Source organism: Archocentrus centrarchus, unplaced genomic scaffold (assembly GCF_007364275.1).
Source record: "Archocentrus centrarchus isolate MPI-CPG fArcCen1 unplaced genomic scaffold, fArcCen1 scaffold_41_ctg1, whole genome shotgun sequence".
Classification (NCBI taxonomy): Eukaryota; Metazoa; Chordata; class Actinopteri; order Cichliformes; family Cichlidae; genus Archocentrus; species Archocentrus centrarchus.
In genome coordinates, this window is record NW_022060267.1 from 1436903 (window position 1) to 1454408 (window position 17506).

The 17506-nt window shown below is 44.0% G+C and overlaps 1 protein-coding gene across 2 annotated transcripts in view; it reads right to left on the minus strand.

Annotated features, from left to right (window-relative positions):
• Positions 1-16977, minus strand: part of LOC115776951 (protein NLRC3-like) — a 36749-nt gene extending 19772 nt beyond the window's left edge. For both annotated transcript variants that reach the window (XM_030724751.1, XM_030724750.1), the window contains exons 1-5: positions 16695-16977; positions 10149-10274; positions 7610-7711; positions 5823-6058; positions 3886-5704 (exon numbers count right to left, since the gene is read on the minus strand). In XM_030724751.1, the coding sequence (XP_030580611.1) occupies positions 3886-5704; positions 5823-6058; positions 7610-7711; positions 10149-10252 (2261 nt within the window). In that variant the 5' untranslated portion in view covers positions 10253-10274; positions 16695-16977. The remainder of the gene's footprint in view (positions 1-3885; positions 5705-5822; positions 6059-7609; positions 7712-10148; positions 10275-16694) is intronic.
• Between the last annotated feature and the right edge of the window lie 529 nt (positions 16978-17506).

The following is a 17506-nucleotide window of genomic DNA, read 5'->3' on the forward strand; positions in this document are numbered from 1 at the left end:
ACGGATGGACGCTGGAAAAGTGGCAGAAGGTGGATTTCTCAGATGAATCTTCAGTTGAATTACACCACAGCTGCCTCAAATACTGCAGGAGACCTACTGGAGCCTGTATGGATCCAAGATTCACCCAGAAAACAGTTAAGTTTGGTGGTGGAAAGATCATGGTCTGGGGTTACATTCAGTATGGGGGTGTGCGAAACATTTGCAAGGTGGAAGGCAATATCAATAGCCTAAAATATCAATAAGTATTAGCTACCTCTTACATTCCCAATCATAAAAGGGGTCAAATTTTGCAGCAGGATGGTGCTCCATCTCATACATCCATCTCTACATCAAAGTTCCTCAAGGCCAAGAAGATCAAGGTGCTCCAGGACTGGCCAGCCCAGTCACCAGACATGAACATCATTGAACATGTTTGGGGTAGGATGAAAGAGGAAGCTTGGAAGACAAAACCAAAGACTCTTGATGAACTCTGGGAGGCATGTAAGACTGCATTCTTTGCTATTCCTGATGACTTCATCAATAAATTGTATGAATCATTGTCGAACCGCATGGATGCAGTCCTTCAAGCTCATGGAAGTCACACAAAATATTAAATATGGCTCTAATAGCACCACAACTTCATTCACCAATGTTATGAAACATATCTTTGTATTTGAAGTAAATTATTTGTTTGATTTTCACATTACTTTCTGTGGGCGACAAAACTTTTGTCTTGCCAAAATCTCAGGTTACGAGCTTTTGTTTCCACAACATGGATAAGCGACAGAACTTCTGTCAGGGACTGTAGTGCATGAGGTTGAGAGATACCAGCTAGATATAATTGGGCTCACCTCAACGCATGGCCTGGGCTCTGGAACCAGTCTCCTGGAGAAGGGCTGGACTCTGTTCCAGTCTGGAGTTGCCCTCGGTGAGAGGCGGTGAGCTGGGGTGGGTATTCTTGTATCCCCCCGGCTTGCTGCCTGTACGTCGGAGTTTACACCAGCGGACGAGAGGGTAGTTTCCCTGCGCCTTTGGGCTGGGGAACGGGTCCTGACTGTTGTTTGCGCTTATGCGCCGAATGACAGTTCAGAGTGCCCACCCTTTTTGGAGTTGCTGGGCGGGGTGCTGGAGAGTGCTCCATCTGGTGACTCCATAGTCTTGCTGGGAGGCTTCAACGCTCACGTGGGCAATGACAGTGCGACCTGGAGGGGCGTGATTGGGAGGAACGGCCTGCCCGATCTGAACCCGAATGGTGTTTTGTTATTGGACTTCTGTGCAAACCACAGTTTGTCCATAACGAACACCATGTTCGAACATAAGGATGTCCATAAGTGCACATGGCACCAGGACACCCTAGGTCGCAGGTCGATGATCGATTTTATAATCGTATCATCAGATCTGCGGCCGTATGTTCTGGACACTCAGGTGAAGAGTGGAGCTGAGCTGTCAACTGATCACCACCTGGTGGTGAGTTGGATCAGGTGGCGGGGGAAGATGCTGGACAGACCTGGCACACCTAAACGTATTGTGAGGGTGTGCTGGGAACGCCTGGCAGAAGCCCCGGTCCGGGAGATCTTCAATTCCCACCTCCGGCAGAACTCCGACAGCATTCCGAGGGAGGTTGAGGACATTGAGTCCGAATGGACCATGTTTCGCACCTCCATTGTTGAGGCTGCTGCTCAGAGCTGTGGCTGCAAGGTGGTTGGTGCCTGTCGTGGTGGTAACCCCCGAACCAGATGGTGGTCACCGGAGGTGAAGGGAGCCATCAAACTGAAGAAAGAGTCCTATCGGGCTTGGTTAGCCTGTGGGACTCCGGAGGCAGCTGACAGGTATCGGCAGGCCAAGCGGAATGCAGCTCGGGCAGTGGTCGAAGCAAAAACTCGGGTGTGGGAGGAGTTCGGTGAGGCTATGGAACAAGACTTTCGGACAGCATCGAAGCAATTCTGGCAAACCGTCAGGCGACTCAGGAGGGGAAAGCAGTGCTCCACTCACACAGTTTATAGTGCGGGTGGGGTGCTGCTGACTTCAACTGAGGCTATAGTCGGACGGTGGAAGGAATACTTCGAGGACCTCCTGAATCCCACTGACACGCCTTCTGTAGTGGAAGCAGAGTCTGGGGACGAGGGGGATGACTTGACCATCACTGGGGGTGAGGTCACTGAGGCAGTTAAACAACTCCTTGGTGGCAGAGCCCCTGGGGTGGACGAGATTCGCCCTGAGTTCCTGAAGGCTCTGGATGTTGTAGGGCTGTCTTGGTTGACACGCCTCTGCAACATCGCGTGGAGATCTGGGGCAGTGCCACTGGATTGGCAGACCGGAGTGGTGGTCCCCATCTTTAAGAAGGGAGACCGGAGGGTGTGCTCCAACTTTCAGGGGATCACACTCCTCAGCCTCCCTGGTAAGGTCGGCTCCACGGGGGAACAATGCGGTTTTTGTCCTGGTCACGGAACACTGGACCAGCTCTTTATCCTCTGAAGGATATTCGAGTGTGCGTGGGAGTTCGCCCAACCAGTCTACATGTGCTTTGTGGACTTGGAGAAGGCATTCGACCATGTCCCTTGGGGTGTCCTTTGGGAGGTCCTGCAGGAGTATGGGGTGTCTGGCCCGTTGTTGCGGGCCATTCAGTCTTTGTACAACCGCAGTGAGAGTTTGGTCCGTATAGCCGGTAATAAGTCGGATTCGTTTCCTGTGGGTGTTGGACTCTGTCAGGGCTGCCCTTTGTCACCGATTCTGTTCATAATTTTTATGGACAGAATTTCTAGGCGTAGCCAGGTGGTGGAAGGCTTCTTCCTTGGTGGCCTCAGAGTCTCATCTCTGCTTGTTGGAGATGATGCGGTTCTGTTGGCTTCATTAAGGGGTGGCCTCCAGCTCGCAGTGGAACGGTTCGCAGCCGAGTGTGAAGCGGCCGGCATGAGAATCAGCACCTCTAAGTCTGAGGCCATGGTCCTCAGCCGGAAAAGGGTGGAGTGCCCTCTCCGGCTCAGGAACGAGTTCTTGCCCCAAGTGGAGGAGTTCAAGTATCTCGGGGTCTTGTTCACGAGTGATGGGAGAAGGGAGCGGGAGATCAACAGACGGATCGGGGCTGCTTCTGCAGTGATGTGGACGCTGCACCGGTCCGTCGTGGTGAAGAGGGAGCTTAGTGTAAAAGCAAAGCTCTCGATTTACCGGTCGATCTACGTTCCTACCCTCACCTATGGTCATGAGCTTTGGGTAGTGACCGAAAGAATAAGATCGTCAATACAAGCGGCAGAAATGAGTTTCCTTCGAAGGGTGGCTGCCCTCTCCCTTAGAGATAAGGTGAGGAGTGCGGCCATCCGGGAGGGGCTCAGAGTAGAGCCGCTGCTCCTCCACATTGAAAGGAGCCAGTTGAGGTGGCTCGGGCATCTGACTAGGATGCCTCCTGGCCGCCTCTTGGGTGAGGTGTTCCGAGCATGTCCCACTGGGAGGAGGCCCCGTGGTAGACCCAGGACACGCTGGAGGGATTATATCTCCCGGGTGGCCTGGGAACACCTTGGGGTCCCTCAGGATAAGCTGGAGGAGGTGGCTGGGGAGAGGGAAGCCTGGGCTTCTTTGCTTAGGCTCCTGTCCCCGCGACCCGGCCCCGGATGAGCGGGAGAGAATGGATGGATGGATGGATAATAACGATTCTGTTACTATAGCAACACTGTTTTTGTGTGTGTGTCTCAGATTTGTAAATGTGTAAATAAAGATATTAATGATTGAAAAGTCTCAAAGTTTGGTTTGAAGCACTGAAAATACACACACACACACAATGACTTCTTTAATAAAATTATTTTTCAGTGAGAAACTCAAACTAATGAGGGTCATTTATTCCTGTGAATCTGTGAAGAACTGAAGTACTAATCTACTCTGATTAATGATCTTAATGAGCACATCTGGACTCACCGAGCCTTTCTGCAGTTCCTCACAGCTGGAATCAGTCTGTGTCGTCCCTGATCTGATGTGTTGTACTCCTGCAGGTCCAGCTCATCCAGAACCTCCTCTGACAGCTGCAGCATGAAGGCCAGAGCTGAGCACTGGATCACAGAGAGTTCCTTCTTTGATCTGTTCTCTGACTTCAGGAACTCCTGGATCTCCTGAAATAATGAGAGGTCATTCATCTCCATCAGACAGTGGAAGATGTTGATGCTTCTGTCAGGAGAGATTTCATATCTGTTCATCTCCTTCAGGTTCTTGATGACACTCTGGATGGTTCCTGGACTGTTCTCTGTCTGACCCAGCAGACCTCCTAAGAGTCTCTGGTTGGACTCCAGAGAGAGGCCATGAAGGAAGCGAACAAACAGGTCCAGGTGGCCATTTTCACTCTGAAGGGATTTCTGCATGAATCTCTGCAGGAAATCATAATAATTAAACCGATAACGAAGGAACTTCTTCAGCTGCCTGTTAGTATGATCTCCCAGGAACTTCTCCAGCTCCTCCATCCTCCTGCTGGTGAAACAGTGGAACATGTAGACTGCAGCCAGAAACTCCTGAATGCTCAGATGAACAAAGCTGTAAACTGGTTTCTGGAAGATCACACACTCTCTCTTGAAGATCTCTGTACAAACTCCTGAGTACACCGAGGCCTCTGTCACATCCAGACCACACTGTTCCAGGTCTTCTTGGTAGAACATGATGTTTCCTTTCTCCAGATGTTCAAACGCCAGCCTCCCCAGCTTCAGAAGAACTTCCCTGTCAGCCTCCGTCAGCTCCTGTGGACTCGTCTCATGTCTCTCATGGTACTTGTTCTTCTTCCTCTTTGTCTGAACCAGCAGGAAGTGTGAGTACATGTCAGTCAGGGTCTTGGGCAGCTCTCCTCTCTGCTCTGTGGTCAACATGTGCTCCAGAACTGTAGCAGTGATCCAGCAGAAGACTGGGATGCTGCACATGATGTGGAGGCTCCTGGATGTCTTCATGTGGGAGATGATTCTGCTGGACAGCTCTTCATCACTGAATCTCCTCCTGAAGTACTCCTCCTTCTGGGCGTCAGTGAAGCCTCGTACTTCTGTCAGCCTGTCCACACATCTAGGAGGGATCTGATTGGCTGCTGCAGGTCGGGAAGTTATCCAGACGAGAGCCGAGGGAAGCAGCTTCCCCTCGATGAGGTTTGTCAGCAGCTCGCTGACTGATGACTTCTGTGTGACATCAGACACGAGCTTCCTGTTGGTGAAATCCAATGAAAGTCTGCTTTCATCCAGGCCGTCAAAGATGAACAGAAGCTTCCAGACAGCGAGCTTCTCTGCTGGGACCTTCTGGAATGTTGGATGGAAAACATGGAGCAGCTCCAGAAGACTGTACTGCTGATCTCTGATCAGGTTCAGCTCCCTGAATGAAAGCAGCATCACCACACTGACATGTTGGTTCTCCAAGCCCTCTGCCCAGTCCAGACTGAACTTCTGCACTGAGAAGGTTTTTCCAACGCCAGCGACGCCGTTGGTCAGAACCACTCTGATGGGTCTCTGTTGGTCAGGGAAGGCTTTAAAGATGTCGTGGCACCTGATTGGACTCTCATGGAGGGCGTCCATCTTGGAAGCTGTCTCCAGCTGCCTCACCTCATGTTGGGTATGAACCTCTTCACTCTGTCCCTCTGTGATGTAGAGCTCAGTGTAGATTCTGTTCAGGAGGGTTCCACTTCCTGTTTCATCACTTCCTTCAGTCACACGTTCACATCTCCTCCTCAGACTGATCTTATGTTCCTCTAAAACCTCCTGCAGACCAGCATCTGCTGAAAGACACAAAAACACTGAGACTAAAGAGAAAGAAACTCTGAAATGTGTCATCAACACAACAAGAAGTCCAGTTTTCAGAAATGAGTCCATCAGCAGACAGATGTTCAGTCTTACTTTGTCCACAGCTGCTCTGACTGGCTGTCTGCAGTCCAGCTCTGGTTCTGGGTCTTTTTCCACACTGGGGACAGGAGGAGTCTCCTGATGAAGCAGACTGGTCCCAGTATGAGGAGATGCACTGTCTGCAGAACCAGTGTCCACAGCTGGTAGAGACCGGATCCTTCAGGACGTCCTGACAGGAAGCACAGCAGGACGGCCGCTCCTCCACACAGACCCCGCTCCTCTTCTTCTCTCTGTGAACACATTTCTTTATGACTAAAATCATTTGGTGACTGTTGCTGACAAAGATCCAGATGTGAGGACACTGTGCAGAAGCTCTGATGGTCACAGAGAACAGGAAACGTGGAGCTACTTCCTGTTTGAATCCAGCATTCAGGCTGGAACCAAAGTGATGCTTCCTTTGATCTCAGCAGCACTAATGAACTGCTTTTCCTGTCTGATTGAACACTGAGTGATCTGCCTGCAGTTTGCTATCAATACAAACTCAGCACTTCCTGCAGAGACTTCACAGTAAAAGCCTTCCATCACAGAGAGCTGATTCTGTCCTTCACTGTGTTACAGTCACTGTCTGCAGCTCAGTTTGTGTTAGTTCACTTTGACCTGAGCTTAGAAGGCCTCTAAAAACTGTGGGAGAGCAGCAGACTCACACACACAGCTTTCAGCTTTCATTGGAAAGCTTTCAGTCATCAGAAAGGTGACCTCTGACCTCTGAGTCTAATATTCTGCATTCATTCTTCTTAAAATGTTTTTAGTATTGAAAGTGGATGAAAAAGAACTTCCTTAAATATTCTCAGTATTTATATATACAGTATACAGTACAGTATTAAATCATCTTCTTCCAGCTGCTCCTTTAGGGGCGCCACAGCAGATCATCTGCCTCCATCTCCCCCTATCCCAGCACCCTCCTCTGTCCCTCCAATTCTCTGCATGTCCTCCTTCACTACATCCATGAACCTCCTCTGAGGTCTTCCTCTCCTCCTCCTGCCTGCAGCTCCATCTTCAGTATCTCCACCCTCCTCCTCTGCACATGTCCAAACCATCTCATCCTCTCTGACTCTGAGCTGTCCCTCTGATGGACTCATTTCTGATCCATCCGGCTCACTCCCACTGAAGATCAGAGCATCTCCAGCTCTGCCTCCTGTCTGTGTGTCAGAGCCTCCGTCTCCAAACCATCACAGCAGGTCTCACCACCATCCTGGAAACCTTCCCTTTCCTGCTCTCCTTCTGTCACAGATCACCCCTGACACTCGTCTCCACCCACTCCACAGAGGATACCTCCACCTCTCCAGGCTCTCCTCCACCTGCTCCCTGCTCCACTACAGATCAGTGTCATCTGCAAACATCATCATCCAGCGAGACTCCTGCTGACCTCATCCATCAGCCTGTCCATCACCACTGTGAAAAAGAAGGAGCTCAGAGCAGATCCCTGATCCCACCCCCACCTTCAACCCATCTGTTGCTCCTACCACACACCTGATCCATGTCCTGCTCCACCCTCACATCCTTCTCTGCCTCTCCTGCCTTCCTCATGCAGGACCACAGCTCCTTGTTGACTGTTTGATCCAGACTGAGCGAATATGAACAAACTGCAGCTCAAATCATCCATAAATATTTCAGCAGAGTTTAGCTTCAAATCCCAAAATCCCACATGGAAATCCAGCCAGTCTTCACAGATAGACACCTGGTTACTAGAGATTATGACCTTTAACCTCTGCAAACACAAACATATTTCTATATCTCAGCATGAGTTACACTGTCTTAATAAATGACTTCAGATCTCTTACATTGTTGTTCTGGGTCCATGACTGAACTCTGGTGGTTTTCCTTTGGACCTGTCACTCCTCATAGACAGACAGCTGGAGTACCCAGACTCTGACCTTTGACCTCTGCAAACAGGAGAACATTTCTCTTTAATTTACACAGATTATGTTCTGAGACTAAAGCTTAATGCTGGACAGCATAACACATGTTTCAGAGTAATGGTTATGATTTCATGTGTGATCCAAACCTGTGAACAAACTCAGTGTTTTTATGTTATTGGCCGCGCTGTGCTGAGTGTACTGAGAGGGTAAATGTGCAAACTGCTGGAAGAGGCTCTGTGCTGCATTCAGGGACAGAAAGAGAAATGAGAGCAGAGATGCTCCCAGAGAGGAGCTGTGATTTGATGGAGTGGCTGACATGGGATCTGTTCCAGGCACGTGATTGGTTTACACCGAGTAGAAAATGTGGAGACTGAAATAACCTTACCATAAATATGAGAAAAAGTTCAATTCAATTTTATAAGCACAAATCACAACAGTTGCCTCAATGTGCTTCATACTATAAGGTAAAGACCCTACAATAATACAGAGAAAACCCAACAGTGAAAATGACCCCCTATGAGCAGCACTTGGCGACAGTGGGAAGGAAAAACTCCCTTTAACAGGAAGAAACCTCCAGCAGAACCAGGCTCAGGGAGGGGGGTCATCTGCTGAGAGGGGGGAGAGACAGAGATGAATAATAACTAATGATTAAATACAGATCAGATATTTATTGAAGCACTTTAGTCGGGGCAAAGCAGGAAACTCAGTCAGGTTAAAATCCCTGCATTAGTTGCTAGGTAAGCGCTGCTAAATCTGAAGAGAGAGAAGGAAGCAGGAAGTGCTGCCTGGCCAGAACAACGTTCCTTCCTCGGGACAAAACAGATGAGGAAGTAGAGACTCGGTCCACAGTGCCCTGGCACCCCCATGGTTTTAACTCCAACACGGTAAAAAGGAGCAGAGGAGAAAGGATTGGTAAATCCAGTGTTTAGGTCACAGCTGTTTGGCCATGGTTAATCCTCCAGGACTTCTCATTTTAAAATCCAACCTTGTTCTCATCAGTCTGCTCACAGCAGCAGGTCTTTACCAGAAACATCTCTTTTTATTCCTTTAACAGACTCTATCCCCCCTTTCTCCACTCCTGCTGAGGCCACACTGAGTCCAGCTGCACCTGCTTACTTCCTGTTTTCTAACCAGTAACTTCCTCGAGTACAGGATCATTCGGAATCATTACAGAACCATTACTCTCACTCATTTTATTACCTTTGCTCATTTCAAGTGTGTATACATCTATGAATGTTAGCAGCTATCATAGGGCTGATATGAAGTCCCTTATTTAGACAGTCCCAGGTGGATGAGGCCTTGGGGACATCAAATAATCAGTGCAAATGCAGTTTGTTTGAAAGCTTCATCTCGGCTGTGGAAACCATCGAGCCAAACGCAGAGTTTAAAAAACATTATAATTAATATGTGGTGCTGTCCTACAGAGCACTGCAGTCACTGATGCACCTGTGTGACTTCTATTACCTGCAGACTTCTCTCTGGTCACATGATCCTCTGACCATGTTGGGACAAAATGAACTCCTATGAAAGGATCCAAAACAGCGCTGAGAAATGAGAACATCACTTCCTAATTTTACATCTGATCTGAGATCTGATTACTCAGCTGTGAGCTGACCAGGAGCCATAAACTGCAGACAGAAGCAGCTCACACACACTTTATGAGCACTTCATTTTTCAGTATTGTTTAGTGAAGCTTTAAGGTGCTGATGGGCTGGAACAACCTGCATCATTTCTATCATCACTGGATACAGATGCTTCCTGAGATTTACAGCTGGAACGTTTCTAATCTGATCTCAGATCAGCCTCACTGATAGAGGACGGCTCTCTGAGCACAGGTGTTTCACTGAGTTAACAGTTCAGGTTAGAAATACAGCTCTGACACATTCTGGATATTTGAGTACAGTTCTGGGATGATGAGTCATTTTAAAGATCCCGTTCTAAACGGATCCAGAACTGGGAACTGGATCCAGGCCTGATCTGATCTTTTCATGGCTCTGATAATCTGTGCACAGACTCAGGTTCTCTCCTTTCTGCTGCCCTCATCTCACTTAAAGGAACTGATGTTCAACATTTAGGAGTTCAGACTCCAACATGAGCTGCTCAGCTCCGTCTGCACTGCTGCAGCTTTACAACACATTCAACACAGGAGCACCAGCGCCACCTGGTGTTTGTGGCTGTAATTACAGAGCGATGCACACATGCTGGATAAACTGAGAGTTTCTGCAGCTGCATCTGATTTGCACAAACAGCAGGAAGCTGGAGCTCTGTCTTTGAGTGAGAGGGGTCAGAGGTCCTTCAGGGTTCGATTAGGAACACAAACCAAAGTTTCCATTAAACAGCCTTTATGCCTATATGTGTTTATTACAGAGAAAACCAGATCATGAACCACAGCATCAAGATGAGAACATCAATGACAGAAAGCATTTTATAAATGCACTAAAGAAATGAATGGTTCTCTCACAGTGTGGCTGCAGGTTCCTTGCTTAAGCCTGGAGGATCTTCTTTGGACCTGCTCTGACAAACTGATCCTGCAGACTCTGCTCTGCCCTCCTCTTCCTCCATCATTATCTTCTGGACTTCAGTGGGTCTGAGAGGGAAACCACAAACACTCAGTGATGCTGGAGTGGAAGCACAAACCCCAGGGTCCCACTATAACTCCTCTCAGTCCCATCAAGCTACAAACGAACCTGTTCTATTAGAAATATGGTTCCTGTGTCAGACGTATGCTATAAAGTTTTCATTTACTGGAATAAATGAGACAATAGCTGTGTCCAAATTCAGGGGCCGCATCCTTCAAAGGACCCGTCCTCCATAGACCGGGTCCTTCACGGCCCACGAAGACTGCAAAGGCCGGAGGTGAGCGGCTGTGAAATTGGACGGTCTAACCTTCGTATCTGCGTCACCTGTCCTCACATCTGCGTAGCTCATGTCGCCTACCAAGTATGACAGTGGAAGCACAGCTGTGTAAAAGCAGCTGGTTAAACAGAGAACAAACCTTTGCTCCTTTTTGTGGTTTAATTTTAAATCCTTAATTCAAAATAATTAGTTAAAACGAGCATAGCACATTTCAAAATCAATGAATACAGCTGAGTGAATGATTAATTTCCAACTATATTAAGTGAGACATTAATGTTGAATAAAACTATCCAGTTATGATGCTTAACTTTAATTTCAGGCAAACTGATTTGCTGAGGAACAAATGAAACACTGAAACAAACCAAACATCAGCCGTTAGAGATCATCTGACTGAATTATAACTGTGCTTAACTTCCACTCAGCGGAGAAAGCCAGCGGGGGTTTGAAAAGGATGTGCTGGCAGCGAGCCTCGATGGCCCGGTCAGCTGACAGCTAGCGAGGCGAGCTGCTGGTAGAGCAGCAGCAACGGACAGCTCCGAAAACAGCGGAGCACTTTTTGTAATTAAGCGATATCTTGATAAAACGAGCTGATATTTGAGGTTTACACGTTTACATTCTCACCTGAAAACATTTTAAAAGTTCATTTTGTGTCACAGAAACAGTAATTTTTCAAACTTTTTGGCCGCTATCCTCCACCGTTTTTATGTTTGCATTTTGATGCGCAATGAATCATGGGATATGGTAGGCCACGAAGGATACACCGGACCCATCCTTCAAATTCAAGAAAAGAAGGACGCATTTGGAGGATCCTTCGAATTTGGACACCTTTCGTCGCCTCGTTGTGACGTAATCGGCCTACAAATGCTTTTTTTTTTTTTTTTTTTTTTTTTTTTTTTTTTTATTAAACAGCGTTCAAGAACAATACAATAACAGTATAAAACAACTTCAGAATACAAACTCTCATAGAGGATAACAAGCTAGGGGGTATGCAATAGTAATGAATTGAATAATAAAAGAGAGAACCAAACAAATATAGACTTAGAACAGAAAATTTTCAGCTATCTGTTGTGAGATGATTCTAGCAGTTTTCCATTTTTTGATCTTACATATCGATGAATAATATAATTTAAATTCGTTCATGAAACAGGAAAAGGAGGGCTTATTACCTTTCCATTTATTACAATGAATGTGGTATTTGGCTAAAAGAACAATTATATTTATAGCATCAGAGAAGGCTGGATTTAAGTTTTCCACATAAAATAAAATAGAATTAACATCAAATGAAGGAACGTTAAGTTTGAGATTAATCCAGTTCCCAGTGTCAGTCCAAAAACTCTGTGAATATTCACATAAAACAAACAAATGTTCAAGAGATTCCTCTGCTGATTTACAAAAAACACATAATTCAACATCAAATTTAAATCTTCTTTCAAGAAACATAGATACAGGATATATTTTATTAATGATTTTAAAATGGGTTTCTTTCACTTTAGGGGCTATAGGCCATTTAACAAACTTGGAATGAGCAAAAATCCTGGTTTTTTCATTTGCCTTAGGATGCATCTTAAAGGAACCTCTATTATAGTCAAAATAAATCTTTTGTCTTATACCATCATTAATAACCTTCTTGTTACATTTAAAGTCAACTAGGGCACATTCATTTATCTTTAATGTGGGCATCGAAAAGGTCACTTTTGAATACCTAATAACATTTTGGATTAACTGAATCAATGCTAAAGGAATCGCTTTAGACACCTTTTCAAAATCTTTGTAATGGCAATCAAGATTAAATTTCCTAACAAAAGCTAAGTAGTCTATTGGCTCTCCACAACAATCTAACATATCGTTTACAAAGATAACTCCTTTTTCATGCCAGTCTTTCCTAAATAATGATTTCCTACCAACAGTAATTGTCCTATTATTCCATAAAATGGATCCGTGGGGTGAAAAGTTATGCTGAAATATCATTTTCCAGAAGTGGAGAGTTTGTTTATGATAGTTAGATAGCTTGACTGGGATTTTACTAATCTCAAAATCACATTTTAAAAGAAATTCAATTCCTCCAAGTTGCTTAAAAAGAGAATTTGGAATATGAAACCACAATGAATTTTGCTGCAGAATAAATGTTTTAAGCCATTTGATCCTAGATGCACCAACCATGGCCTCAAAGTCTAATGCATTAATGCCACCGTTCTCATATTTTTTAACTAACTGGGATCTTTTAATATAATGTGTTTTATTTTTCCACAAAAACTGAAAAATAATGGAGTTAGCTTTTCTCATATTTTGAGGTGATATATACATAGAATTACACTGATAAATGACCCTGGAAATACCATCTGCTTTAACTAATAAACTTCTCCCAAAAATAGTCAAATCCCTTGTCAACCAACGGCTAAGATTTTTTAAAATTTTTATTAGGCAATCTGAGATGTTAACATCTTCTCTTCTTATTAGATTTTTTGATAATAATATGCCCAAATATTTCACTTCATTTTCGACCCTAATTGATGAAATGTTTTTATGTGTACAGTTATGAATGGGTAAAATCTCACATTTTTTGATGTTAAGTCCTAACCCTGAAGCTTTGGAAAATGTTGAGATTACATTGAGGGCTTTTTCAACCATTGAATAGTTTTTAAGAAACAAAGCTGTATCGTCCGCAAACTGGCTAATCTTAAATTCTCTATCAAAAATGTTTATTCCTTGTAACTCCGGACTATTATACATTTTTAAGGCTAACAATTGAGTAGTGAGGATGAACAATTTTGGGGAAATAGGGCAACCCTGGCGAATGCCTCGTTTGATCTTAAATCTAGAGCTAAGTCCTGGGTTTAAGGAGACTGAACTATAAATATCACTGTAAAACATCTCAATTAGTCTACAAAAATAATCTCCGAAACCCAAAAATTTTAGAGCATCTAATAAAAAGGCATGTTCAATAGTATCAAATGCCTTGTAAAAATCTAAGAACAGTATAAGGCAATCGCTGTCAATAAAATCGCGGTAATCTAACATGTCAAGAATCAATCTTATATGATTTTGTATGCTTCTTCCTTTAACAAAGGCTGATTGACATTCATCAATTATGTCTTTTAGTCCACTATTCAGACGCTCAGCAAAAACATGAGCTAATATTTTATAATCAGTACAGAGCAAAGTGATGGGTCTCCAGTTGTCCAAAGATGTTAGATCTTTATTTGGTTTTGGAATTAAGGTAATAATGCCTTGCTTCATTGTATTAGAAAGATTACCCGTTTGGATACATTCTAAAAAGGCTTTGAATAGCATCTCTCTAATATCTTTCCAGAAAAACCTGTAAAATTCAGTTGTTAATCCATCCAAACCAGGCGACTTTCCTGTGGACATCTTCAAAATAGCCTTGTCTATCTCCTCAATTGTAATCTGTTTTTCCATGAATTGTTTAAAGTCTATATCAATTATTCTATTAAATTCCCTTATATCATTTAAAAATTTGGAGCAGTCTGTTTTTGAATAGTTAGATTTATATAGGTTGCAGTAAAAGCGATGTATTTCTTTATTGATTTGACTGACGTCTTCAGAAACAGATCCATTTATGTTTAATTTAGTAATTTTCTTTTTTAGCTGTCTATGTTTTTCAAGGTTAAAAAAATAAGTTGTATTTTTCTCCCCTTCTTCAATCCAGTGGGCTCGGGAGCGTACAAAGGCCCCTTTGGCTTTTTCCAGATATAGGGTATCCAGTTCATTCTGCAACTTACTTAATTCAACACATTCTTCAGCTGACAAATCAGTTTTTCCACAGAGATTATTAATATTGGTGACAATATCAAGTTGTCTTTGTTTTTTAAACTTAGACAGTTTTTTACTTGTATGAATTGCCGTTTCTCGTATCCTAAACTTCAGCCATTCCCATTTGCTTACAGATGACATTTCTAAGGTATCAATATACGCAATTAATTGTCTAATATCTTTGCAAAATTTGGAATTCTCCAATAAAGTATTATTAAATTTCCAGATATGAGAGGGACCAGAAATGTGCCTTGAGAGTAAAAAGCATACAGATATAATACAATGGTCTGTTAAAGGTGAAGCAGAGATATCACACTTGTTAATATAGTTTACCAAGGAAGCAGATATGAGCCAGTAGTCTATTCTAGAGCTTACACCATTACCAGAGGCATGAAACCAGGAAAAACGTAGAGATCCAGGATTTTTAACCCTCCAATAATCAATTAAATTGGCACTATTCATTAACTGGGCAAGCAGGTCATCATACTTGTGATATTTAACCTTAGGTGGATTTCTGTCTAACCAAAGATCAGGCACCAAATTAAAATCACCACCAACTATAATTTTGTCAGTTGAATAAGCATGCATACTATCTGTAATATGTTTGCATAAGTCAGAAATTAACATCTTGTTTTTTCCTCTTTCATTGTAGCCATAAACACACACTAAAATAAAGTTTTCATCATTGATTTCTGTTATTACAATCAACCAGTGCCCATTTATGTCGCTTGTATGATCAATAACTTTACCAGGAAATCTATTAAACAAAATCATGACACCAGCTGAGTGAGATGTACCATGACTAACAAAAATTGAATCACCCCATTGTAACTTCCAAAAATTAACATCGTCTTCCCCAGAATGGGTTTCTTGTAAAAAAACACAATTAGCCTTTTGTTCCTTGCAAAAAAGAAAAACCGCTTTGCGCTTCACATTGTTTTTAAGCCCCCTAGCATTTAAAGAAATAAAAGATAATATGTCTGAAATGTTTAGATCTAGAAAACAGAGCCAAAAGATGCGCAGGAATGAGAGTTTTGTCCTTTATACAATCAGGGCAAGGTGCATTTTACCATAAACTCGTCAGGTGAGGCAGAATGATAAACCGTCAAACAGGGAAGCTCTGGCTACTAAGGGTCGACTCTCTGATTGTTAATCAGTGCATATCCCTCCTTCAGGAAAGCTCTCTGCCCTCTCTCTCTGGCTTCCCGTACTCTCGGCCATAACTTCTTACGAGCTTCTCTGTCTTCTTTGGAAAAATCTTCCTTAAATTGGATATGCAGCTCCTGACAGACCCTGGCATCTCTGGATCGCTTCCACACATCATCTCGAATCATCCTCGCCACAAACTGGATTATTACTGAACGTGGAGCGTTGTTTGAAGTGGCGGGGTCTCTTTTCTTACCCAGGCGATGCACAGTGTCGACCGACCCGCGAAGCTGTTCCACTGAGACGGGCACCACTCGGGTTAAAATGCCAATGACAACCTCTCTTATATCTTCTCCGTCTTTTTCAGCCAGACCGTTAATCCTCAGGTTCCATCTCCTTTTATAACGAGCTTGCTCAGACACAGACTCCTTAAGTAGCTTGTTTTCCTCTTCAAGTTTGCTGATCTTTCCCTGTAGAGCTTCAATGTTTTGCCTGTTCTCAATAATTGCAACAGTGTTCTCCTCAATTCTTTTTTCAAACTTTAGCAAAAGTTCAGTCTGGGTATCCATTTTCGCAGTCAGTGAGTTCACCGCCTGCAGAATCGTCTCGCCAATACAATCTCCGTGAGGGTTTCGGTTATCTTTCTTGTGCTTTTTGGGGTGAGGAGGTTTAATTGGAGTGTGTACCTGGTTGATCTTATCAGCCTTGGACATCTGCTCATCTGTCTCAATGTCTGTAGCCTCGATGAGTCCGTCATCCCCAGCTCCGAGGGGGGCAGCCATGTCGTAGTCGTGATCCTCCATTACTACCAACCGTATTCAGTAACTTGACAAAAAGAACTTTAGAAACTTGTTTCTTTACAAAAAGGTCGGCAAACTTTTAAGAAGCAGTCAAACAACTCACTTTATGCGGCAAAATGCACAAAAATGAAGATTCAAGGACTAAAAGAAAACTATATACATCAGGGCCTGCAAAATGCAACCGCTCATTCCGCCATCTTGGATCCTCACTCAATCGGCCTACAAATGCGGCCTTCGAAGGATGCGGCCCCTGAATTTGGACACAGCAAATAAAAGAGTGATGCTACCCTGAGCCTACACTGTTATAGAAGGAAGCAGCAGCAGCTGTAAAAGTCAAAGAAGAGACTCACACTGCTGAGCTGGGACTCTTCTTCTTCCTCTACAGTCACACACTCAGAGACAGGACAACAACAACAATGTTGTGTTACACTCACCCCGCCTCAGCTCCTCTTTCCTCCTCCTGCTCTCTGAAGGAAAGTGGAGGCTCAGCTAACGGCCTGCTGCAACCTTTCTGTCACAGACTCGCTGTGGGCTCTCTGCGGTCTAAAGGGGGTCCCCCTCGGTGCCGAAGCTGCGGAGAGCTGCGTGGACACACAACACGGGGACGGCTTTCCGGGAAAACTCCACAAAACTCTACAAACTCTACAAACTCTACGGAGAAAGGCGCTAAGTTTCCAACACTGACTAACAGACTCACTTTCACTTTCACTTCTCCTCCCTCCGTTTACAGGAAAGCAGCTGACAGGAATGAGGAAGCTGGGACTTTTTTTTTTTTTTTTTTTTTTTTTTAAGGTTTTTTTTTTTTTTTTTTTATTAAACATTTGAACAAATATACAGAATCATGTGGCATGTATACACAATAAACACATCAGGTTTTACATATTTAAGGCACACAATGATATATAAGCTAAAGATAATACTTCACACGTTAAACGGGGAAAGAAATGTAAAAGGATAAATTAATTAGAAAAAAACAAACAAAAACAAAAACAAAAAAAAAAAAAAAAAAAAAACCATTGACAAAGACATAGGGGCACTAATTCTTATCAAAAAAACCCAGTTCTTCACAGGCATCAAGGAGCTGTACGCCATGCTTGCTTTTAATCAATTTTAAGGCTCTCAGGTGGTTGTCTATTAGAAGGCATTTAAAGGCTGAAAAGTTAGGTTTTCTATTTCCCCATTTACAGGTGTGGATGAAGAATTTTGCAAGGATTAGCAGGTTGTTAAGTATAAGGTCAGTTCTTCT